Source organism: Colletotrichum navitas, assembly GCF_030913465.1.
Source record: "Colletotrichum navitas strain CBS 125086 chromosome Unknown LY79scaffold_1, whole genome shotgun sequence".
Taxonomy (NCBI): Eukaryota; Fungi; Ascomycota; class Sordariomycetes; order Glomerellales; family Glomerellaceae; genus Colletotrichum; species Colletotrichum navitas.
This window is the reverse complement of record NW_026850547.1, coordinates 1,116,105-1,140,036: the sequence shown is the minus strand read 5'-3', so window position 1 is coordinate 1,140,036 and position 23,932 is coordinate 1,116,105. Positions and strand designations below refer to the sequence as shown.

The window sequence follows — 23,932 nt, the reverse complement described above, 5'->3', positions numbered from 1 at the left end:
ACACACACACACACTCTCTCTCTCTCTCTCTCTCTCTCTCTCTCTCTCTCTCTCTCTCTCTCTCTCTCTCTCTCCCTCTCTCTCTCTCTCTCTCCACACCTAGCACTCCGTCCGTCTCCTCCCCTCTGTACCGTACCGTACTGCACTACTAGCCGTCGGTAGCAAGCTCTCCCCTCTCTGTGTCTCTCGCTCAAACTCTCGAATCTCCATCCCGGCTCGGTCTCTCTTCGTTCCCCACTGGCCCTTTAACCCTGGACTAGGATCAAGACCCGGTCCAGCCTGACCTTCCACACTACCCACGACCTTACCTTACCTTACTGCGACCCACCTCTCCTCTTCCCTCCTCCCCCATCCCATGTCTACCGTATTATTTTCTCGAAGCCAAGGAAGTACCTAGCCCCCACCGTTTACGACCAAGTACCTCACATCCCGAGACTGGCGCAGAGGTGCCGTGCCGCTTTTGCTGTTGAAAATACAAACCCATCCCTCTTCACTCGCACACTGCATACAAACGTATATACATACATACATACATCCGGCACCCCATCTTGGACGATCTCCCCATCGTTGCAACACACAATTGTTTATTATTGTCCCATCATCCATCCTTCTTCCACATACCTCTTCTCTCTCCCTCTCAACTCACACTCGCACACTCACACGCACACACTCGCACACACACACATACACCAACGCACACGACCCCTCCGGTCCTCATCAACTCCCGTACATACATACTCGAGGCTTTCCCCCGCCCTGTGTCTGACTGACCTGCTCGACTTGCCACAAAGATCTGGAGTGCATTGCAGCTCCGTACTACACGAAAAGAAGAACCGATCCCCCAAGCCTGTAAGTGTGTTCCAACTGCCCCTTCAGGTCGTTCGTCATCCTGCCCTCGTTCTGCACGCTCTGCCCTTTAAAACTTCCGGCCACCCTCCACCCGTGCGCGCCCTCTCATCCCATCCCATCTCATCCATCCCATCCCCACCAGCCTCTCTTATCACTCATCCCGCTCGACCGCCTCCGCCCTCTGCTTTTTCCCTGCCTGCTTGCCCTCACTCCAGCCCGCGCATCTGCATCTTGTGGCATCTTGACAAAAAGCTCAAATTCCCACTGCGTTCCCCCCCTCCTCTCTCACTACATGCACCCATCCACCGCCTTCATCACTTCATCCACACGGCCAGCCTTAGGCGCATTTGCCCTCGCCCGCGAGTCACTCACAGCAGGATCGGATCCCCACATCTCACTCCATCCCAAAAATAAACCCTGGACCATCTTCACCGCCGCCCTCGACTAACACGACGGAAAAGATTAAAAAATAGGCACCATTGCTATCAGAGCACAAAACCGCAGTCATCACCCGACTGCTGACCACACATACCAGAAATGGTCTCGACATACCAGATGCCGGCCTACTACAGATCGACACCCTTGACTGTAGACACAACACAAGCGCAAAAGTACTACGAAGAGGAGGACCACAGCATCTTGGACGAAAACATCTTGGACCACAGCGCACTCGATTCGGGTCTCGAAATGTCGCCTCCCATGGCCGGTAGCCGGAGAGAATCATTCGCCGTCGGCGGCTCTCTCTTCTCGCCCAAAACAGAAGACTGGCAGTCGGTCGATATGCAATCAGTGCCGTCCAATAACCCATTCATGGAGCCGCACAACAACAACCCCTTCATGCGCCTCGACCATGCACAGCCCTCTCCTTTCGGCCACCAAGGCAACCCCTGGTCTCTAAGCAACACGTCCGGCTCCTGCACTCCCCTGCAGCAGTTCGATGGCATGCCCGCCGAGTACGACAACAGCACGCCCATGTTCCAAAGACCCGCCCAAGGCCAGACGCCCTTCACCAACCCTACCGGCCAGATCAACATGTTTGCCCCCATCGGCTCAGGGAACCAGTCCATCCCGACCTCTCCGCAGAAGGGTTGGCTCGGCCAAGCCGAATCCATGGCCAAGAAGATGCGCCCTGGAAGCCCCGCCATCCGCTCTCACAACGACATGAGGAGGGGCGACGGTATCAGGAAGAAGAACGCCCGCTTCGACATCCCGGCCGAGCGCAACCTGAGCAACATCGACCAACTCATCGCCCAATCCACCGATGAGCAGGAGATCAAGGAGTTGAAGCAGCAAAAGCGACTGTTGAGGAATCGACAGGCAGCGTGAGTGAACCCCTTCGACACACATCTCCCTCTCTCGCTTGGGATGCCCGTGACTAACACATGATACAGGCTTGACTCTCGCCAGAGAAAGAAGCAGCACACCGAACGTCTGGAGGATGAGAAGAAGCAGTTCTCCGCCGTTCTCACCGACATGGAGGAGGAGATGGCCGAGATGAGGAAGCAGATGGAGCAGCTTCTGAGGGAGAAGCAGTTCAACCAGGAATACATCGAATCGCTTACTATGGAGAAGGAGGAGATGATCCGCGCCCACACCATCGAGACGGGCGAACTCCGCAAGAAGGTCAGCGTTCTCACCGACCACGTTCAGCGTCTCGAGAACGCAGCCATGACCGCCCCCTCCAACAATGCCTTCGTCTCCAGCTACGACGACATGGACGGCATGAACATGCCCGGCACCTGGGACAACGTCAACTTCCTCGGCGAGTACTCGATGGAGCAGGAAGTCAAGCAGGAGCTTCAGGTCGTCCCGGCGAAGAAGGCCGAGGCAACCTTCCCTGCCGAGTCCGAAAAGTCCTCGTCCCAGGGCGGTATCCTCTTCATGCTCTTCCTCGTGGGCGCATTTGTCCTGTCGAGCCGCTCCACCCCTTCCATCCCGCGAGTGTCGGAAGACGTCCGTGCCGAAGCCGCCACGCTCCTCGAGAACGTCTTCAAGGACGCCGGCATCAACGGGGCATCCAACACGATGAACGCCGTCGCTCCTCAGCCTTCTGGCGGCTCATGGGTTGACAACTCGGCCGTATCCATGGGCGACACCTCGATGGGTGGCGTTGTGCCCTCGATGCTCGGTCAACTCGGCGACTCGCTCACCCAGCCCACGGACGAGCAGGCCAACGAGCAGCTCTTCGGCCTCTCGGCTGCCCAGTACAACGGCGTCAGCTCTCAGGACTTCCTCAACAACGCCCCCGAGCGCTCCACGAGCCAAGGGCGCAAGAACCTCGCTGACGCCCTCGCGGCGATGCGGAGCACGAAACAGTCCGCGGCCGAGGTCTACACTAGATCTCTCCTTTGGGACCAAATCCCCAGCGAAGTCGTCAGGAACTTTGCCAAAATGGTGTCGGAAGGAAACAGCGCCAAAGCCGGCGCCAACGAATAATGAAGACAAGACGAAAAGCGATACATGATCATCACGTTCAACAACTCTCAACTCAGTAGCGCACTCACATGCATACACACACACACACACACACACACACACACACACACATGCCCCCCCACCCCAAAAAAATAACCCCATATCTTTTTTTTTGTGTGTGGAATCGTCTCTTTCTCAGCCGAAGCTCGTCATACACTTCTACCGCTCCCGCGGAACAAAACACTCAGCCATACAATGTTGCTCACGCACCAAACAAAACCTCTTTTCACCGCCAACGGTCGAAGCTTTTCGGACATACTCTTTATCGATATTTTGTTTATTCTCTTTTGTTTTTCATTTTTGATTTGGCAACATGTCGCATTTCCTCTCGGTATCTAGCAAGCGAGCGAGCATTCTTGAAATTCTGGTTTGATATCACTGTGTTTCTCCACATATCTAGTTTGGTATCTACTGCTTTTTCAAGGCGAGGCGGGGGGGGGGTTCGTGAGTGGGCGATTGGCCGGGATAAGGGAACACGGGACGGCCAGCCTTTTCCGATGTTTATACAATGGGAAACCGGGAAGGGGGCGGTTGGCTTTGGGAACGGGATGAGAGAGGAGGGTCAGTTGGGGAGGGATCTTGGGTTCATCGGAGGAGAGCAGGTCTCACAAACTATGAGGGACGTCATCTCACAAGGAGGGAGCGGAGGCAAGGTGTTTGGACGGGACTGCGATTTAGTTTCTTTTTTCCCTTTGTTTTGAGTCTCATTTCTTTTGTTGAAAGGAGATGGGCAGCGGCAGCAACAGCAGCAGTAGCAGTGCGCCGCGCACATTTGCAGATTGTTTTTTTGTTGGACGAGAAACGAGAGAGCGTCTCGCGACGAAACGTGGAAACGGAAATGAGTCGAAACGAATCTCATGAATCAATGACAGTCAAACGAAACGAAATATCATCACTGCTCTTAGAAAGCGCTTTTTTGTTCTACCACCCATCAATAATATTGTCCAGTATTTCTTGCTCAACTCTTGCGAGACGTATCAAACGAGTATGCATGCTCACGAGCCAAACGAACAGCTAGCGTAGCGAGGAGATGATTGTTTAGGTTGGGTTACTCGGGTCAACGAGCAGCAGACATGGCTAGCCTGCCGTTGCCTCGATACACCTTTCTCTCTCTCTCTCTCTCTCTCCCCCCCTTTCTATCCGCGTAGCTACTAATCCCATCTTCGCAAATGCCGAAAAAAGACATGACATGGACTGAACCGCAACACCAAACTCACCGCTGCTTTTCTCCGTGTGACTTATCCAGACCGTTATGTGACATTGCGAACTATCACGATGGGAAAGGCAGATGACACCGGGTGTCCCGTCCCCTCTCGAGGTGGGAAAGGCTAAAATAAGCCCCCCCGTCGCCGTGAGTCGCTGATCGTTGAAACCTGCGGGAGCCTTGGGTGGAGGGGGGTGGGAGGGTCCCGGTTCGGCAAGAGCAGCGGGGGTCGCCCTCTCAGAAGGCCGAAGACGCCAGGCGGCTAAGCATGGTGAGAGTCACAGAGAGCGAGAGAGAGCGAGGGAGAGCGAGGGAGATGGACTAGCGCGGGCGGAACGAAGGCAACGGCCGCGATGATGGATGATGGGGATGCGGCCATCTTCCATCCTGGATGGCATGTTCATTGGGGAGGAAACGGCACACGCCACTAGGGATGTGGGAGGGAGGGGCGAGAAAGGGAAGCCCAGGCGGGGCCGTCGTCGTCGCCGCTGCCAACCGCCTCGGTAGGAAAGTCCTAACTTGGTGCAGACGGCGGCGACTTACGGATATGGGTGACGGTGGGGGGGGGGGGGGGGGGGTTGAGAGAAATCGTCTATTAAAGATCTACTGCCTTGTATGTTGCGATCTTGTCTTCTCCACCCTACGTGATAAGATGATGACGGGGGGACTATTAGACTTAGTGGAAGTAGTTGCCTGTTGCGTTTCCCAGTTTCCGCGAGAGAGAGAGAGAGAGAGAGAGAGAGAGAGAGAGAGGATGTAAGTGTGTATACAATACAGTATAGAAGTGGCGGGGGAGGGGACCATCCTTTTTCCCATGTCGACATTTTAGAATGGCAACCTGATTTTTGACCAGTGAGGTGCGAAAGAAGTACGTGAGTGACCTGCGTCCTTTCCGGGAATAGGTAGTAGTAGATTTCGCGGAAAGGTGGGGAGGATTCTCTCGGAGAGGGTCACTCGGGCAGGCAGAGGTCACCTCAGTTTTGGGGAAAGGGACGGAGGAGGGGGGGGGCGATGCTCTCGTCGTCGCCACCATTGTTTACGTCTTCCGAGGTCCTGGATTGGTTGGTAATTCGGGGTAGGGGCAGGTGTTGTGATGTTATTGGTATTATGCGGATTCGGCGCGGCGCGCGACGAGGTGGGCTGAGCCCGTCAAGTTGGGCGGCGGCGGCATGCGGGTAAGAGAGCCGGGCCCTTGCGAACCCCGGGGGTGTGCAGCTTTTGGGGTGGAGGGGAATGACTAGACTAGACAGACTATTCTTCCCTGGGGGGAAGAAGCTGCAGACAAGACAATGGAGCTGGCGAGAGAATGGGATTGTTCGGAAGCTTGGAGCTTCACAGCTCGGGAGGGACGAAGGAGCTTGTGCGTAGCGTCGTCTTTGTCCTCTGGCGGGTGAAGAGGACTACGCTTGTACGCGCACGCTAAGAATGAGATGGTCGGGCGGTGCAGAGGACGGCGATGGGGGGGTTGGAAAAGCGTGTGTTAGCCTCGTTTCCCCGAATTAGGGAAATGCTGGAAGATGCGCTGATGACGCACGAGCTCCTTCGCATCGCGAGATGACTGCCCCCCCCGAGACGAGGCGATAGAGGAACGAGTGGATGGTACGGCTTTTTTTTCGACATACCTACGGACTCTCCTCTCCTCTTCCTCCCCCGTTGGGTGAGATGCCAAGATAAATCTCTCGCCGAGATGGGATTTTGGGAGGGTAAGACGGCAGGCAAACGCGCGCACACACACACACACACACACACACACACACACACACACGCATCCTCTCATGGTAGATGGAGGGGAAGAAAGCAGGGAAGAGACCGAGAGAGGTGTGGCTCATCGCGTGGCGCTCGTTTGAGAGGGTATTCTGTGTCCATGTCGCGGCGCGCAGAAAACGAGAACTCCCACCCCGTCTTTGGATTGTCGGCATGTCTTAGACACACCTCCAGAGGCCGCATGCTTGGGCTCGCGCTCACGGGAACAAGAGCTTGCTGCGCGGTGATGGCATGTCGCGGGGGCGAGGGAACATGACATGCTCCTGCCTTCCTTCTCTCTCTCTCTCTCTTGTCCGGATTTGCTTGCTTCCGCCGCGCATGTCTGTCCTCGTATGCCGAATGTAAGTCGTTTTCTCGGGTTGCCCAGCCATGCGTGGTGTATCTAATAACATCTGTGTGATAGATGATATGCGGCAAGTCATCTTAGCCTCGCTGTGGCTTTTCTCCTCTCACCAACAAGAAGCATCCGGAGGAATCAGCTGCGAACGCCGGCCAAAGGGGGGGAGGGGGAGGTTAGGTTTACTAAACGTAGCTAAGGCAAGGTCGAACTCTACGGTGAACGGCCCCGGTGACAAAAGCGACTCGTTGGCGCGCCGCGATCCCACGTCGTGAGCATCCCGCCCTCGGGAGTGTTTAATCACCGATAGACGCGCACTTATGCCGTCGGTGAAGAAGCGGTCTGATGGTAAACGGCCGCCCACCCCTCCCGTGCGTGTGCCGCTCGCTCGCGCTACACGCGCTACCCGGTTCTCCTCGTCTCGTAGCCCGGATCGTGCCAAGGCAAAGGCAACGACCAGGTGAGCAGTCATGATGCAAAGTTACGAGTCGGCGTCTTATCACGTAAAAGTTCGGATGTCGTTCATCTCTCCCTCTCTCTCTCTCCCTCTCTCCCCCTCTGCCCGCCACCTTCCGGAGAAGCACCCCGCGCGATCGAGACCGGTAAAGTTCGTTTCCGGGCCTAGAGGTGAGGCCAAGGTGAGTCTAGGTGCAGAAGAGCGCGAGATTTTGCTGACGTTGCAACCGCTCATTGGGCAACCCGCGCGCTCTAGCGCTTTGAGAAGGGGACCGCCCTCGATCCCGCTTGAAATATACGACGTAAACCAAGCTCTACACGAAATAATAATAAAAAAAAGTTGCGTCGGGACGATTGCAGCCCTCCCCCCCGCGATCTGGCTCTTTTCCCCCCTTCGCCCCATTCTTGAGAACTAAAGCACCTGCTACTGCATCTCTCGGAGAGAAAACCCGTAGCAGGCAACTACTCCCTCCCGACACATTAGCTGCATTACGTATATCTGCCATCATGACAACTTGGACTGTTTTTCGCATCCTTGGCATCCGGGGCGTCGGCTGGGTTCGGACGCACACCGTTTCGGCAGGGGGGGGCATGCGACGGAGGAGGACGGAAGGTCACTTAGGAAACGGTCAGAAGAGAGGGCAATGGACTTGGGAAACGGTACGACGAGTTGTTCTCTTCTCCCCTGACGCCCCAAGAAGACGTGACTGGCCCCCCCCCAGTCTTCCGCACGAAGGCCGCACGCGCGAGTCCCACGTTGTCGCCAGGTGCAAGAGCTGCCAGGAATGCAGGGCGACGGCAGTGTCTTATGGGGGGGGGGGCTTGCTGTCTTACCGAGTACATCGCACCGTCTCCCCGGTGTATCTCTCCCATCCAAGCTGCCTGCAAACCCCCGTTCAGGAACCGCGGCGACCCCTCCGTACAGGTTGGCCCTACGCCCATCTGTGCCCCTGAGTCTACGGGAGCTTGGAGACAGGGTCGGAGGAGAGGAACGGAGCAGAGACCACTTCTTTCTCGTGTCGTAAGATGGGCCATACAGCCTGAAGACGGTAACGTCCGCGAGAGTCCCATCGTCCGCGTTGTCGATATACCTCGGCCGTGCATCGGCTTCCGAGCCCTCTTTTCTTCCATCTCTTCTATCTTTCTCTCAGGGGGAGAGGGGAGAGGGGGGCAATGGGACGATGCGACGATGCACACGGCGAGTCCGTGAGGTTGTAAGACGTCGGGAGGGGCCCTGTCTCGGGCCGGCCGGGGACAGCCGCCGGGCGTCGCAAACAAGGGGAGAGAGGTCCACACCCCCCCCCCCCCGGGTGCCGATGATTGCCTATTCCGTCTCCGCCCCCGGCCGGAACAGTCGAGTCAGTAAAAAAAGCAACGTAGATCTCAACTTGTACTATTAGCTATGGAACATCCGGCATGCCGACGCGCAGGGTATGTTTAAACAATAAATAGCACCAGAAGAAAACAAAGGATGATAGTAGCGCAGCCCTCCCGGTCCTCACGATAACTCCTCAGCGTGCCTAAACAGTGAACCTCCCACAACCACTCTTCCCAAGACAAGCCGTATGCGTACGTGTGTGTGTGTGTATGTGTATGCATGGCTCAGCCAGTAAAGAAAAAGCCAGCTCGGCGCGGCATGCGTCCAGGACAAGGCCCTGAACCTATCCGCTACAGCTGCCTGCTCTCCCCCGTCTTCTTCACTCCTCCCAGCTCCCCCACAACACGCGAGACCTGCAGGCCCGTCGGTCGACCCACGGCGCACAGCATGGGCCGAAGAGCCCCGCGCCGCGCATTCGGCCTATCGGCCATCCATTTGCTGTTGTACGTTTTGCGTCACCCGAATTGCCATCTCCGTCCTCCCCATATAGTCTTTCAAGAGTCGCTCGAAAGGGGGGGGGAGGGGCGGAGAACAAGCTCCTTTCTTTTCGTGCTGCTGTGCTCTGTATTCTGTACCGTACCCGGCTACGGCAACGCTTTTGAGCGCGATTCAGGGAGGGCGCACCCGCCGTGCCGTGTGACGATCTTGCGTCTCGGTGGCACCGTGCGGCAGGAAGAAAGGGAGTCGCCGACAGGGCTGCACGGGGCCGCCGTCCGCGCACACCCGTTTCGAGTATGCAACGCCGTGTCACCAATGGTTCGGCCGTCTTACGCACACGTAGGTAGTCCCCCCCCTTCTCCCTCCTCTCTGACAACTTCCATCCGTTGTGCCTGCTACTTCTTCTCTTTGCCCGCACCCGGGTTGTACTTCTCCTTCCAAATCCTGTTGAGGGGGGGCTGTCGTCAGTCTTTGTGTTACAAATCATGGTGGTCAGATCACACTGGCGCCAGGTCATGGGACGATGGCGTCAGGAACGGAATACAAAGGAAACTGGCAAGAGATCGCGATACACCACTCGGAAAGCGGCATCGAGACTCGGGGTATCTGCGCTCGAGGACTGCGGTGCAGCGCAGCACAGCTTGCAGCAGCAGGTAATTACGTGCAGCTCTGGAAGCTTACTGTCATCCAAGAGGACGAAAGCAGGGCGAGCTGCCGCGCCAAGGAGCGGGAGACCTCGCGAGCCTATCAATGCCGCAGCACGAGAGTCATCCGCGACAGGAGCTGCAGCCCTCTCCCCCCCCTGAGTGATACATACGCCAAACCCAGCTCTGGGGAACAACTCCCCCCCCACGAAAGCCAGTGGGTTAAAGTGACGGGCACGACTTACCAGGAGTTGCCTAGCGTTTTGTTGCCGTTCTTTTCGGCCAACCGGTAGTAACGGGCTGCTGCGAACTGGACACGTTGTCAGCCTCATGTGATGGAATTGAGCATGCGTCTTGCGCGGGTGCCGAGTGGTGGCTGCTTTTCGCGGCCGCTGTGTTGATGCCCAACCCCAACCAAGCAGCTTTGCCGACGACCCCCAAATGGTTGTCAAACAGGCATCCGCGCTCATCCCATGACATGTGCGCTTGCTGATACGAGCTACGCATAACCTGGGGCTGTTGAGGCTGATGCCGTCCTGGCCCAGGGGCCAAGCCCCAGGTCTTGGTTTGCCGGCTCGGATCGACGCATCATCACGAAGGAACGGGTGGTATATGACGAAACGTACCTTGTCCTTTTTGCAGCCGAAGCCCTCGAGGTAGCACCAGGCGATTTCATTCATGGCGTCTGAGAAGAGCGAGGCTGGTTAGCGTACTCAATATGTTTGCATCGGGCCTCGACGCCCAGGAACGAATCATCGGGGCATACTCACCACTGTCTCCAAGATTCGCCGCTGTCTCATAGTACTGCCGCGGGATGTCAGTTCTAGCCGCTCAGGCATAGCTACGACTTCGGGGGCGTTCTTTCGCCCTCCGATGTCCTGCGGACGGCGCGACTCACTTGCTTGGCCGCGATTGGGTCCTTCGGGGTGCCCCAGCCGTGCCTGAAGGAGTTCGCCAGCTCGAAGATGGCCAGAACGAGCTCGCCCTTGGCAGCGCCGCCCTTCTTCAGGCCGGCCTTCAACGCCATTTGCTCAACATTTGCCGCGTTCGACGCCGCCGCCGAGAGGTACTTGATCGCCCCTTCTGGATCAGGCTCGCAGCCCCAGCCGTGCCTGCCAACAGCCACTGATCAGTAACCCGCGTCATTGAAAACCAAAGCATCTGGCCATCGTGGCACCTGTAGAGCGTTGCCAAAGTCTCCGGCGCAATGTGATCGCCCGGCGAGCCGTGACGCTCGCGCATGGGACCATCCCCATAGACGAGGAGAGGCATGATCAACGTTGCCGCACAGGGCCCAGGCCAGTCCAGACCAATGTAACTCACCTCAGAGAGAGACCGTAGAGAAACTGGCTAAGGGTGTTATTCGCCCCTTTAGGATCGGCCAGCCGGGCAAACATGGCTGTTGACTTCTCAAAGTCCCCCGCCTCGTGCAGCCGGATGGCCTCCTGGATGTCCTGGTCTGTGGCCGGGGACGACACCGCCGCGCTCAGGGACCGCCCCCTCGTCGTGTTCCCAGACTCCTCGTCAACTGCCGGGGTCTCGGGCCTGCTCTTGTTCGCCGACGCCAGGATCGTCGCGCGCTTCTCCCATTGCAGCTCGTCTTGTTCGCCCTCGGCCGTGGAAATGATGTCGGGTAGGTTCTGCGGGACGTTGTCTGACGAGGCGGGCGAGCGGCCGAGGTGCAGCCGTTCCGACAGCCGTCTTCCGATTTTCCTGGGGGGAGTCGTGCTCGTTTGGGACGACGCGGAGACGCTGCGCGATCGGCTACCGAAGAAGATGTCGAGGCTGCGCCGGGGCTTCTGGTCGCCGACGCTTTCCTTGGGGTTCAGGAGCTGATCCTTACTTTCGCCCGTCGGCGCGCTCGGGGGTGGATGACCTCTTGCGAGTGAGTATCTGATCGGATGAACGTGAATTCGGGGGCGGCCAGCCTGTCTACGGCATCCTGGCTGCTGGTGTCGCCATGCTCGAGGTGGTCCTTTTTCTTGAGGACGTCGCGTAAACCCATGATGACGTCTGACGATTAGTGCGATCCCGATGGACACGTATTAAAACTGGAGCAGAGGAAGGAAACAAAGGCACAGTAAAGCAGGGAAGAAATGTATATATCTGGTCGGAAAAGAATAAACATCAAGGCCTCATGAGAAAAGGAGGCTTGGTTAAGTTGGTGACGACTCCGTCGCATGTGGTGCAATCCACAACCCCGGAAACTGAATGGTACAGTGGCCTCCAACAAGGGGCGGTGCACTTCCTCCAACAAGGCCACCCTTGGGGACCCGATTAGCGTCTCGCAAGCGTCTGACCCAAGAACAGAGGGCTCTCAGTCATCACTAAGAGGCACGTCTGTGGCGCTGAAACCCCCCTCCCTCCCCCTTCACGATTCAATGAGGGGGCGCCATTCAGGTAGATCCAAGTACCTACATAGTAGTGATAACGAGAGGTGTCTTTTTGAGATGCGTATGTGTCAGCGCAATAACATCTAGTGGCCAGCTAAATTCAGGAGGTTTACAGGGGTGGCAAAGGAAAAAAAATTAAAAATTACTTGGGATGGCGGATGGCGGGGTAAATTTTAATCGATATAATTGAGACACCCGGTCCCAGGCCGAATGAGGGTCGGCCCGCACGCCGAAATGATGCTGGGCCAAGGTCAAAATCTTGCTGTCACCGCCCTGACACTTTTCTAGATGGTGGCTTTCACTAATTTCACCAATTTCTTTCGCAATAATCACAGCACATAATCAAACGCTGATCGGTATACATCATTTGTCACTATTGTCGGCCATGGTAAAAGAATTAAAAAAAATTGTTCCAATATTTCTCTTTTTGTCTCTATCCTTTCTATCATGGTTCTGCTTCAGCAGCTTCATCTTCTGAAAGCATGGTATTAATGCTCTAGTCGTTTTCTTCTTCTCCAGGGGTATCGTTTGTTGTTCTCCCCAGTCGTTCCCGCGATTGGCAGACGCTCTCCACAAAGGAGACTCGATTCGGGATCTCCCTAGCCTGGACTCCCTCATGGAGTGGATAGCAAACATGTCAGTAAAAAAGAGATGAACCGAAAAGGCCTTCTCCATAGGTGGCACGAGATCACGATCAGAAAGAGATAAAGTCCTTCTGGACCTTGAAGTCAGTATCGTCACCAACGCCGTCGGTGATAAACTCCTCGACCTCGTCCGAGTCCACGTCGTCGCTGTCGACGGACTCGGCATCGCTCGACAGATCCTCCGTCTCGTCTTCGGACGTGCGCTTCCGAAGGACGCTTGCCCTCTCGCGGTGAAGGAGCTTACAGCCCTTCTTCTTACACTTGCCCGTGTTGCTGAAGTCGGGGCACTCAAAGACATGCCGCTCTTCGCACTCGTCTCCCTTGTCGCAGTAGCCGTACATACCAAACGAACGGCAGACCAGGGCACCTGGGGACACACTAGAGTGAGCATAGGGGCAGTTGGGATTCGCACAGTTGCCCTTGATGAAGTGGACGCATGTCGGGGTGCGTTGGGGCGTCAAGTCATGGGAAAGATCACAAGACTCCCCATTGGCGCAGTTCCCTTTGTGCAGCAGCTCTCGGCAGACGGCAACTCTCGAAGCGTCATGGACGTATCGGCAGGCCGGGCCCTTGGCGCATGAACCTAGATTGAAAATCGTCCTGGTTAGTGGTGTCCAGTACTCATACCCACATGCGTAAGAAATCGTCCAGCCTGTTTGAGCGGATAACGGGTGGGTAGCCGGATGAGATTGTGAATGAAATACCAGTCAGCGAAAACATGCTGCAAGGCACGTCGACCTTTTTGACGCCGTTTTGGCTGGGCAAGTAACTAAAGTTAGCGGTTATCGACCATGAAAAGGACCGTCATACCGTTGAGCTTTGAGCACACCGGCTCGGTACAGGTTGCCGGTCTTGCTTCGGTGAAACTTGACACCTCCGACAAAGGCGACCTTCGGCGTCGCGCTGACGGGATGGAGATCTCCTATGAGACTGTGAGTGCACCCTGCCTGGCAGGAGAGACGTGGCGACGCACCCGACACCTTGATGAGCTTGCTTCCGCTGTGAGCGACGCGGAAACGAATGCCTTGAATCTCGACCTCGTGATTGCCTGTAGCTGTGGCGTTAGTAGGGGTGGGCGGCATTCTTGCCTGACCTCCGTAGCGATGGAAGTGATTGGCAAGCTGCGACTGCTCGCGCGCATCCTGCTGGCGGTTCTTCCGCTGCCGCGATGCCTCGATAGCTTTGACGTGCGCTTCGTTGTTCTTCTCGTAGACGGCCGAGTTGATCAGCGACCTCTGGCCGCGGGTGTTCTTAGAAATCCAGGAGCCGGATGAGGCCTCGGGCGTGGGCGAGTCGGACGGCGGCGTTTGCGTTCCACCGTTGTTGTTCAGCACCAAAGATCGGTGGCGAAACCCCGAGGGGCCTCGGGTTGAGGGGTAAGGCTCGACGCGATGCTTGTGGGGGAAGCCGCCGTGTCGGTGAGTGTTGTCTGCGTCGTGTGAGCGTCGGGATGGCCCCCGGGGAGAATTATTGGACGTACTCCAGCTGTAGGAGGCCTGGTTGCTCGGGACCGATTGTACGCCGGCTTGCTGAGCCTTGTGAAGGTTGATCTTGCCTATTTGCCACCAAGTTAGAATCCGCGCAATTTTTGCTGTTTGTTAGTTATGAGACGGTACCAGCAAGTTGGCCGATCCTGGCCAGCAATTCTTGTTCCTCCTGGGAGGGCATTTTCTTCTACCAAGAAAGTCGCGCAGTATCGTAAGACTAAGTGTGGTGGATTTGCCGACTTATTACTTTTGCGATCGAAGGTATTCTGTGTTGTTGCAGGGTAGAAGATGAGATCACAGTGCCTAGGAAGGGGACGCTTTGACTTTGCTCCCCACCGGAGGGCAAGTGGAGACAAGCACATGAGACCCACTTGGATGGCGCTAAAGATCCCCCAGCCAATCCCAACTAAGAATGGCTCCTACAGCAAGGCTGAGAGAGAAAGTATGGGAAGGGGAGCTTTCTTTTGACTTTTGTGAAGATCCAACCATCTCGAGCGTTGATATCTTTCTCGAGAATTGCATCTAGCCCCCAGCGCTGCACCGCGTAGGGGAACTCTCATGCCCTCACATTACGAATAGACCTATCCCGAAGTCATTGTCGAACGACAAGGCGTTAGTGGACAGCTCGAGACGCGGTTCGACCCTTGACGACCAACACCACCACCACCCGGACCACTCGATTAGCCAACGCGCCATTCGAGAACAAGCAGGGCACCATGGCGTCGTGGAATCTCTTGGATGATAAGGAGGAGCAGGAGCTGCATAAGACGCGGCTGGTCAACATCGAAGAGAAGCCGTTCAAACGAATCACCAAGAGACTGGTGTCCATCACCACAATCGCAAACTCCCAGCTGAAGCAACAACCCACCCCGCCGCCCGAGGACGCCAACGGCGAGGGGGAAACCGACGGCGATACGTCGAAGCATGAGGCCGCCGCTAAGACCCTCCGCGAGATCGACCAGATCAAAGACGACCTCACGCTCGACTTCGCCGCCTTCGATAGCAGCATCGCCCGTCTGCAGTTCCTCCTCGACGCCAACGTCCGCGAGCGCGAGCGCTACAAGGCCGACCAGCAGCGCATCCTCGAGGAGTGCCAGAGCGTCCGGGCCAACAACGCGCGGCTGCGCGAGCAGCTCGAGGGCGCCAGGGCCACGCTCGCCCAGCGCAAGGAGTATGACAAGCTCGCCAACGCGCTCATGGCTAAGGGCCTGCGGCCGCGCGGGGAGCAGGAGTCGAACCTGAAGAAGCTCGAGGAGGAGATCCGCGACCTGGAGAAGGAGAGCGAGACGTACGCCGTCACCTGGCGCGAGCGCCGCGACCAGTTCAGCAAGATCATGGACGAGGGCATGCTGCTGCGCAGGCAGATCCGGGACGAGAAGGAGGAGGTCGAGAGGCGCGAGGGCATGAACGAGGACGGCGAGGAGGACGGCGAGGCCTCGAGGGACGGGCAGACGCCCCGGCACGTCTCCAGCGGCAATGTCACGCCGCACCCAGACAGCGGTGCGGCGCCGAGACCGACCTCGGCGCTGGATGGCCAGTCGGAGGAGCAGGCGGACGGTCTCAAGCCGCGGCCGGGTGGCACGGGCAGCTTCTCGCGGTCTGGCAGCGCAGTCCCGAGCCAGAAGGGCACGCCCGGCCCCCAACATGACGATGACGAGATTGAAGAGGGGGAGGATGTCGAGATGGATGATCAACAGGACGCTCAAATCACTTCCGGAGGCGACACGCCCCTTATCACGGTGGATGCGCCCGACAGCATGGAGGTTGACAACTAGACACGGGAATCACAACGGACCCGGCGAGGCTCATAGATAGTTCAACTGAGATACCCATTGATAAAAAAGCAGCTGGTCTGAACTTGCTTCGTGGCGCTTGCTTGCCCGCCACCCGACAAAACGCGATCGCTAAACCTGTCTCTTTTGTTTGTGTTTTTTTGGCTGACATACGGCGGGGGAAAAAAGAATCAAGAAGAGGCAGAGGAAGAGGAAGAGCACGAGGGACCAGAAGCGCATCAGGCGGAGCCGGTGGTGTCGGTCACGTACGTCTTCTCCTCCTTGCCCTTGGCGAGCGCCAGCTTCGCCGTCTCGAGCTCCTCGGGCGCCGTGCCGCCGCTCTCGGCGAGAGCGATCTGCTCCTCCAGCTTGGCGGTCGCGTCCTCGACGCGGGTGCGCAGGGAGGGGAAGATCTTTTGCGTCTCCTCCACAGCGAGTTTCTGGAGTGCCGGCTCGTCAGCATCTCTTATATATATATATATATATCTATATATCTTCAATTTGACTTCTTCTCTGTCCGAGGCAAAACATGGCAGACGACGCTCCATGTCTCGAGACTGGACGGTCCGGGCGTGAGGGGTAAAATGAAAGGGGAGAGGGAAGGGAGGGCTACACGCACCAGCTGCCTGAGCATGTACTCCCGGTTCCCGTCCTCGTCGGGCTTGCCGTCGTTGATCTCGGCCTCGAGCGTGGCGACCTTGGCCTTCTGTTGGATGAGCTCCTTCTCATAGGAGATCTCCTCCTTGAGGAGCCGGGTGACCGAGAGGGTCGCGACGGTGAGTTGAGAAGGGGGCGGCATGGTATTGTTGTTGTTGTTGTTATGTGTGTTCTTTTTGGGTTTCCCTTCAAGTTTTGGTGGGGTCTGGGATTTTTTTTGTGATGATGATGGTGTTCTTCCTACGGGAGAGCGCCTGGCAGTTGGGGAGTTTCGTCGGCGGGGCGTGGGTGGAGGGGTGCCGCATGAGAATGAGTTCTTCCGTTGGAGATTGCGTGTATGCCTGCCTCACCGGGTCGTTTCCTGCTTTTTGTTTACACGGGATACCCGGCCATTTCCTTTCGCTGCTTGGGCCCGGCTACGTCAAAGGTGCAGGACAGGTGCCTTGGAAGCCACAGTTATGGTGGGGTGTTTTCCCGCTGGCGGGGTTGCACACCGTACGTTACCCCCCGGCAACCTTACCTCAGCTCGGAGCCGCTTTCGGACTGTTTCCCGCTCTGTGCAAGTTCAGAGGAACACCTCGGAATCGTTCCTGGCCAGAAAGTTGGCCAAGTCTTGGTTCTGGGGCTGTATCGAGATCTCCTGACAGGCAACCGTTGCTGCACCTCTACTCTGCCAGGAACCGCAGGAAGCAGGATGGACCCAGCAACACCAAGGGTCACCGCCGGAGTGGCGTCCTCGCCGCACCACGACCAAGGCGGCATAGGCAACAGTTCCGGCAGGCCTGAGACCAGAGCTACAACTTCATAGACACCCGCCGAACGAACAGTAGTCATTGACCCCTGGAGCACGACCGGACTCGAACTTAAGATGGCTCCTCTAGGTTTTCCACTTACTGCCTGCCAATGGGAGGAGGATCTTGTTGAATTCAGCTTAGAGTCTGCGTAGACCGGTTGACATGATGGCTAAGTCAAGCACGACGAACAGTGGGAGAATGTGATAGGTTAAAAACATTATCAATTTGTATACTATCTAGGAGAAACAACGAACTGCGGCCTCGTTGCAGGAGATTGGCCAACATCCTCATCGCTACACCATCCTAAGTGTGTGTAGTCTTTCCTGAAAGCTTCCAATCATATTTTCTGTAGCGACTGTAGGGTACCCATGCCAAAAATTTGACAAGACCCCCAAGGCTGTAAAAGGTTTGAAGAAAAAGAAGAGAAGGATATCGCTTGTGAGAATCAGAAAAGACCTATATGAACCCCAAGAACCCCCCTAAGTATAGAGAAAGGAAGCCATGTCTCTGATGAAAATGAAAAAGCTTAGACACCAGGAGTCGCGAAGCCCGGGACATTGGGCCACTCGCCGAGGCGGGCGGGGTCACCGCCGATGCGGACGTAGACACCGATGGCAGGGATTCCACCGTCGAGGACGAAGAACTGGTACCACCCCGGGGGAGCAATACCGGCGCCGGGCGGCGCGGTGACAGTGCATTGGGTAGAGCTGCAGCTCACGGCGGGGAAGAGCGTGCGGGCGCCCATTGAGTTGCCGTGCGTCGAAGTCACGGCGCCGAGGAGAGAGACCTGGATGTCGCCGTTAACGGGAGCCTGGCCGAGGCTGAAGGTGTATGTGCTGCCGTAAGCCCAGTCAGTCACGGGGAGGGTGAATGTAGGGCGCTGCTTGTTGTTGGTCAGGTAGGGAGGGTTGAAGACCTCGACGCGGTACTCCTGGGGGTGGACACCATCTTCGGGGTCGGATCCAGTGACGAGAACACGGCCGTCGAGGAGAGTAATGGACTCGGAGTGGTAGAGACGGGCAATGGTGGTGTTGGCCATGACCGTGATGCGCTGACCGATTGGCTTCCGGGGATCGTACAGGAGAGCGTTGAGGTTGGGGTTTGTGGCAAGACCGAAACCGGCAACACCATGCTGAGCCCCGTTGTTGATCAGATATGTGCCGTCGGGAAGAGGAGCGATGCAGGACATGACACGAGCTGAAGGCATACGCTCGAGCACCCACTGGGGATTGGCACCCTCCGGCTCGATCGAAACGCAGTTGTCCACAGCATAAGCAGGGCCTTCGGTAGAGCCACCGCAGATGAGAACGCCAAGCGGGTCGGTGAAAGGGGCGTGCTGGGGCAGAAGGACGCCAGTACCCTCGAGCGGGTAGGTACGACCAGCCTGAGGGTTGTTCACGCTACCGGGAATCATAGGAAGAACCTGGATGGTGTCGAATGTGGTCTTGTCCAAGATTCTGGCCTCGTTCCAGTATGCAACAAAGATGTTCTCACTGGGAAGTACGGCAACGAAGGGGTACAGGTTGTTGGGGTCGGTGCGCGCGAGCCAGTCCATGGTGAGGGGCTTGCCGCCGGTAAAAGGCAGGACCTCGATGGTAGGCACGGCTGCACCGTTGGAGCCCTCCTCGCCTCCGATAACGAAGATGGAGCCGTTGGCCATGATCATGGCAGAGGGGTACCAGCGGCCATCCTGCATGCGAAGATGCTCGACATCCTCCTGCCAGTCGTTGGTGCCAGGGGTTCCAGGCTTGCCATCGGGCCAGTAAAGACGGACGCCGTAGGTAGAGTCACCAGACCAACCACCAAGGTTAAGTTGGCGACCTGCCTTGTCGGGGAGAGTGATGCCGGCGGAACAGAAGACGTCCGTCTTGACGTGCATGGGTCTCCAGGACGTGCTGATGTCCGGGACGAGGGACAGGTCGAGCTCGTAAGCGCCAGTGGAGTTGGGCGGTCCAGTGCCGAACTTCTCGAGGAAGGTCACTTTGCCGGTGATGGTCTCCATGGTCATCAGGGGAATGCAGACACCGCCGAGAAGAAACTCGTAGGACCCTGCCGTGAGCGCGTCCGTACCGAAGTCCCATGAGTAGAGAGGGCTGCCGGTCCAATAGTACGTGGAGAGACGATTGCCACCACCGCAAATGGCGCTTATGTTGCCGGCACAGGGGATGTTGCACTGCGACTCAGGGACGAAGCTGATCGGAGGGGGGGCGGTTGCGATGTTGGCTGGATCACCGCAGTAGCACTCTTCGCCGTACTCGAGACCAGCCGCCTCGTACCCAAACGACGCGCACCGATCCAGGCACAGGTTCGCAGTGTTGACGCCTGGGAAGAGGACCTGCCACGTGAGAGGGCGCGTTCCGCCCTCATAAGTAAGGCAACCTTGGTAGGTCCAGCTGCCATTGAAACCACTCGTTTGGGGGACAGGGGGCTCGTAGACTTTGGGCTTGCCATTGGACATGATGGTCATGCGGTTGGGGCCACCGCACATCTGATCAGGCTCGCCTCCACAAGGTGTGTTGCAGGTTGTGGGGTCCGAAGCAACAGCACCGCCAGCGTAGATGGCATTGCCGCAGAAACACTGTGTGTGATACTCGGCGCCGGCAACTGTGTAGTTTGCGGCCGCGCATGCCTGGGCGCAGGAGGCAAGCGTCATGTTGGGGTCGTCTTGAAGTTGGTCGGGAAGGATTCGGCCGTCCAAGTTGTCGACCCAGCAGCCTTGGTTTGTCCAGCCAGCAGGCAAACCGGTGGCTGTGGGGACTGCCGGTGCGGTTGACGTAGCAGAAGAACCGGAGGGCGAACTGGGCTGGGCGGTATCACCAATGGTGTAGACAGACAGGCGGTCGCCATTTCCACAGTACTCGAGCTGGTTTCCCATGCACTTCATGGAGCAATCGCTGGCGGGAGCGGGAGCAGAGCCGGCAGAGAACGAGTTGCCGCAATAGCACTCGCGAGAGTACTCGACGCCGAAAAAGGTGAAGCCGGCGCAGAAAGTCGCACAACTCTCCAACGTCATGGAGTCGGCCGCAAACGTCTTGCTGTTAAGCGCACGGGCGTTGGTTGCTTCGGTCTGGCATCCGTACCACTTCCAGTTGCCGACGGTCGGTGGCTGGCTGGGGACAGTCTGGGTAGGCGCCGCGGACACTACGGGGTTGGCGGACGAGGTGCCCACGGCGCTGGCTGTGGCTACGGGGGTGGAGGTGGAGGCGGGCGGAGGTTGGTACTTGTTCTGGAAGTCATAGACGTTTAGACGGTCGGGACCACCACAGTACTCGGAAGAATTGCCGTTGCAAATCATGTTGCAGCCATCGACGGCGGGAGCACCACCGTTGGCGAAGCTGTTTCCACAGTCTATCAAATGTTAGAGACACTCGCCAAGGCTTGTTGTACTGCAGTGTCGACTTACAGCACTCTCCAGAGTATTCGACACCAGCCAGGATGAAGTTGAGAGCAGCACACGCGGCGGTACAGTTGGCGACGGTCATCTGGCTGGCAGGGATGGTGCCTACACCGTAGGTGAGAGTGCGACCTGTAGTTCCCTCGCTGCAATGGTGTAAGCTTTCAAGGCTTTGGGGTGCAGAGTGCAAAGTGTCCATATACTTACGCGTAGCACCCAATGGAGCTCCAATCACCGACACCGGGGTTCACAGAGGGGCCAACGATCAGAGAAGTCTTGTACAATGACAGGCGGTCGGGACCACCGCAGGGCTGAGTAGCATTTCCACTGCAAACGGAGGTGCAGTCGGCCTCGTTGGCAAGAACGCCACCCTTAGCCAAAGCGTCTCCGCAATAGCATTCGTCAGCATACTCGGTGCCGGCGTAGGGAAAGCCCTTGTTGAAACAGAAGGCAGTGCAAGCTTCGTTGCTCATCTGGCCATTGACCGAGACGGCCTCATTGATTGTACGGCCAACGTCGCTATTACTCTGTCAGCATTCGGCTCTACCCGACATGATAAGCTTCTTTGACGGGTTTTCGTACACATAGCAGCCTTGGTAGGCATATCCGTTAGCGAGAGTCGGGGGAGCGGGGGCACGCCTGTAGATGCTGGGGGGAGTAGCGGCGGCGTTGACAAGAGCGAATGTGGAGAGAAAAGCGAGTGACATCTGTGTGGTCCTCATGGTGACAAAATGTGTGCCGAGAGGCAGAAACCTACACAAGACGAAGGTTCTAAAGAATGTGGTGAAGTTGGGAGTGAGGAGGGAAAGCAAGTCATGATGGGCCCGGATCGACAGAGGTATATATGAATTTCGACCCGAAGCGCAGACTCTCCCTCAAAGTGACGGCGGGCAAATCAACACTAAGGTGAGGACCCCTGGAGGGGTAGGCGATAGACCGACTAGGCTCCGGTCAGCTCCTCCCACTCGGGAGAGAGGAGATCTCGTAGACCAGGGGGTGATGTGTCAAGGCACAACGGAACAACGGCCAGGAACGGAACTAGAGGGGTGCCACGTTCGCATAAAGCCTTAGCTCCAAAAGGAGCAAGCAGGGGGCTATCCGGGAGTGCTAGATGGGCTGTGTGGGCTGCACTCGCAGCATGTACCCAAGTAGCATGGGAACTTGGCTGCGTGGGGCTGGGAGCTGAACTCTTTCTTGCTGCCGCGGCCGCTGAGAAGGGGATGGGAAAGACGTCGAGACGTTAGCCGATGGAAAGGCGGGGAGACGTTGGCCGATGAAAAACATGGCGCGTTTGAGCCATGAGGATAATGGGAAAAGGACCAGACGCTAGCCATGAATAGTGCCTATTTCCTTTGTGCCCGAGCCCAAGGCTCCATCAACTTCCACGGCCCATCTTAGTCGTGCCGTTGTTCACCATTGCCGCAGGCAGAGTAGCGCCAGGTAATGATTGTCTTCGTTTCCCATGGCGTCCAAGCGTTTCGAGGCGGAGAGGGACGAATCGTACCAAGAGAGCACGAGGGGCCAGAGGCTTGGAACCAAGAGGCGGCGGCGACTGTATGAGTAGACGGGGTCCAGACGACAAGCTATGTGGAAATTAGTACAGGGTATAGGGAAGTTGGAAGGTGCGTGCGCATCCACGTCTGCCGCTTCGGTTCGTCGGCAGCCCAGAGTCGAAAGCGAGAGTGAGTTGCTCGTCTTGTGTTGTTGTTTCCAAGATGCGCTTTTCTTCTGGGATCTGGGGGCGTACATGATGAGTGGGGTCTGGCCGTGCAAGGACCACCGTTAGAAGTACGTACCTATTTCTCCATTGAGACTAGTCGGCTTACCTACAGGTACCTATCTTGCTAGACAGGGCACCAGGGGTCTTTGGGCTGCCTACCGCTGCTAGTTCTTATCCGTACCTCTCTCTCTACCTAGGTGACTGACTGATTAGCAGGTACCCGGGTAGGCACATGGGTAGGTAGGTAAGGCAGGACGGAGTGTCAGGTCGTCCAACCGGCGGCGAGTGGGAGCGGGAGCGGAGAGGTAACCTAAGGGTTATTTGGGGACTACGGTAGCAGTGCATTATCAGGTGTGCGGAGGGCAAAGTACCTGTTGCCAGCCATTTGAAAGGCTAAAAAGGTACTTGTACTTGTTAGGACATTGGAACCGCACCGCAGCATTAGGTACCTACCCACATTGTCACGGTTTCCGTGTATCAGTGTCGCGGAGCAGGCAAGTGCCAACACGAGACTTCCCATCTATCTCGATCCACACTACCTACCCAGGCAGGTGCCAGTTCTTGCGCAGTTGCAGGCACAACTGCACGGTTACCTTAGGTAGTAAGGCATCGTACAAACGGATACACGCCGCCCACGAAACAAACGACTTGTGCAGGAGAAACATCCGTATTCTGTTAGGCCCAAAATAGGAAACACCATCGCCGTCAATTCCATGGGCGTTTCTTTGAGGCATCTTAAACTTCATTGGCTGAGGTAGCGGTACTGAGGCTGACCCGGGCCCGTCCCGTCCTTTATAACTTTTCCGCATCCCGTCTGACCACCCACTGACAAAGGTTGCTGAGGTCTTCACAAACTCTATGCCTCTCACCCACATTCGCGATGCAAGCCATGCATGTGACGAAAGGCTTTGGATCGCCCCTTTTGTAACCGCGCGTGTCCCCTTACATGACTCTTCCTGGATGGAGAAGACGGTGTCAATATTGCTGACATGCTTTCAGCATTTTCAATATCCCAAGCTCGCTGCATTGGTCCTAACATCGAGCGGGTGAAGTCTGCCGTGTTGTCAGTATCTGGCTGCATCGCTTAAACAATGGCATGCATGCGCCGCGTATTGCTTGACGATTGTTGGCGAAGCATGCCTAGAGCTACATTCGGCCACTATCACAGTTCCATCCGCCACGAGGGAATTGTTTGTGCTCAGGCGCAAGCAGGCTCCCGCCATCGTCCCAACTCCTTGGGATTTCAGCTCTTCGCCAAGACATGTCAAAATAGCTGGGAGGTTTTGGCTCACTTGGTGCAGCCGCTCCACCACGCGGCGAGCAGCCGACTACCGGCTAATGAAACAAGACGTGAAGAACAACGGGATGGCTCAAATGAAAGAGACCCTTTGCTTAGGCTTGTTCGAGGCCACTTGCACAATGGCTGGTGCTCTGTGTTAGTTTTGCCACCAGACGAGTAGATGGAACGGGTCAAGGCCGGTTGACCATGCTTGTTGCCTGTATGTAACCTACACACTACTTACCCA

The 23,932-nt window shown here is 56.9% G+C and overlaps 8 protein-coding genes across 8 annotated transcripts; 4 read left to right on the top strand and 4 right to left on the bottom strand.

The window, feature by feature from the left end:
• Nucleotides 1-1,386: 1,386 nt before the first annotated feature.
• LY79DRAFT_574618 (bZIP transcription factor) lies at nt 1,387-3,285 on the top strand (the record flags this gene model as incomplete). The annotated part of the gene is made up of 2 exons (XM_060559611.1): nt 1,387-2,171; nt 2,241-3,285. The coding sequence occupies 2 exons, from the start codon at nt 1,387-1,389 to the stop codon at nt 3,283-3,285; spliced, it is 1,830 nt and encodes a 609-aa protein (XP_060420770.1).
• A 3,535-nt stretch (nt 3,286-6,820) lies between these two features.
• Nucleotides 6,821-7,691, top strand: LY79DRAFT_12935 (uncharacterized protein). The gene is made up of 2 exons (XM_060550838.1): nt 6,821-7,089; nt 7,140-7,691. The coding sequence occupies exons 1-2, from the start codon at nt 6,975-6,977 to the stop codon at nt 7,499-7,501; spliced, it is 477 nt and encodes a 158-aa protein (XP_060420769.1). The 5' UTR covers nt 6,821-6,974; the 3' UTR covers nt 7,502-7,691.
• A 1,605-nt stretch (nt 7,692-9,296) lies between these two features.
• On the bottom strand, nt 9,297-11,550 carry LY79DRAFT_664590 (uncharacterized protein; the record flags this gene model as incomplete). Its single annotated transcript, XM_060562916.1, has 7 exons — nt 9,297-9,345; nt 9,791-9,855; nt 10,172-10,230; nt 10,316-10,349; nt 10,444-10,657; nt 10,869-11,387; nt 11,453-11,550. The coding sequence occupies 7 exons, from the start codon at nt 11,548-11,550 to the stop codon at nt 9,297-9,299; spliced, it is 1,038 nt and encodes a 345-aa protein (XP_060420768.1).
• Nucleotides 11,551-12,632: 1,082 nt separating this feature from the next.
• On the bottom strand, nt 12,633-14,250 carry LY79DRAFT_664589 (uncharacterized protein; the record flags this gene model as incomplete). The annotated part of the gene is made up of 6 exons (XM_060562915.1): nt 12,633-13,182; nt 13,393-13,504; nt 13,556-13,630; nt 13,676-14,011; nt 14,063-14,137; nt 14,199-14,250. 6 exons carry the CDS (start codon nt 14,248-14,250, stop codon nt 12,633-12,635), a joined length of 1,200 nt encoding a protein of 399 aa, XP_060420767.1.
• Nucleotides 14,251-14,480: 230 nt separating this feature from the next.
• Nucleotides 14,481-15,894, top strand: LY79DRAFT_533076 (tho complex subunit 7). Its single transcript, XM_060556339.1, has one exon. It carries the CDS (start codon nt 14,786-14,788, stop codon nt 15,842-15,844), a length of 1,059 nt encoding a protein of 352 aa, XP_060420766.1. The 5' UTR covers nt 14,481-14,785; the 3' UTR covers nt 15,845-15,894.
• On the bottom strand, nt 15,895-16,984 carry LY79DRAFT_533075 (tubulin-specific chaperone Rbl2). Its single transcript, XM_060556338.1, has 2 exons — nt 16,461-16,984; nt 15,895-16,281 (listed from the first exon to the last, which is right to left on the bottom strand). The coding sequence occupies exons 1-2, from the start codon at nt 16,638-16,640 to the stop codon at nt 16,081-16,083; spliced, it is 381 nt and encodes a 126-aa protein (XP_060420765.1). The 5' UTR covers nt 16,641-16,984; the 3' UTR covers nt 15,895-16,080.
• LY79DRAFT_12707 (uncharacterized protein) lies at nt 16,556-17,594 on the top strand. Its single transcript, XM_060550814.1, has one exon. The coding sequence runs from the start codon at nt 16,721-16,723 to the stop codon at nt 17,282-17,284; it is 564 nt and encodes a 187-aa protein (XP_060420764.1). The 5' UTR covers nt 16,556-16,720; the 3' UTR covers nt 17,285-17,594.
• LY79DRAFT_12655 (WSC domain-containing protein) lies at nt 17,552-21,049 on the bottom strand. Its single transcript, XM_060550809.1, has 3 exons — nt 20,890-21,049; nt 20,696-20,832; nt 17,552-20,640 (listed from the first exon to the last, which is right to left on the bottom strand). Exons 2-3 carry the CDS (start codon nt 20,772-20,774, stop codon nt 17,819-17,821), a joined length of 2,901 nt encoding a protein of 966 aa, XP_060420763.1. The 5' UTR covers nt 20,775-20,832; nt 20,890-21,049; the 3' UTR covers nt 17,552-17,818.
• Between the last annotated feature and the right edge of the window lie 2,883 nt (nt 21,050-23,932).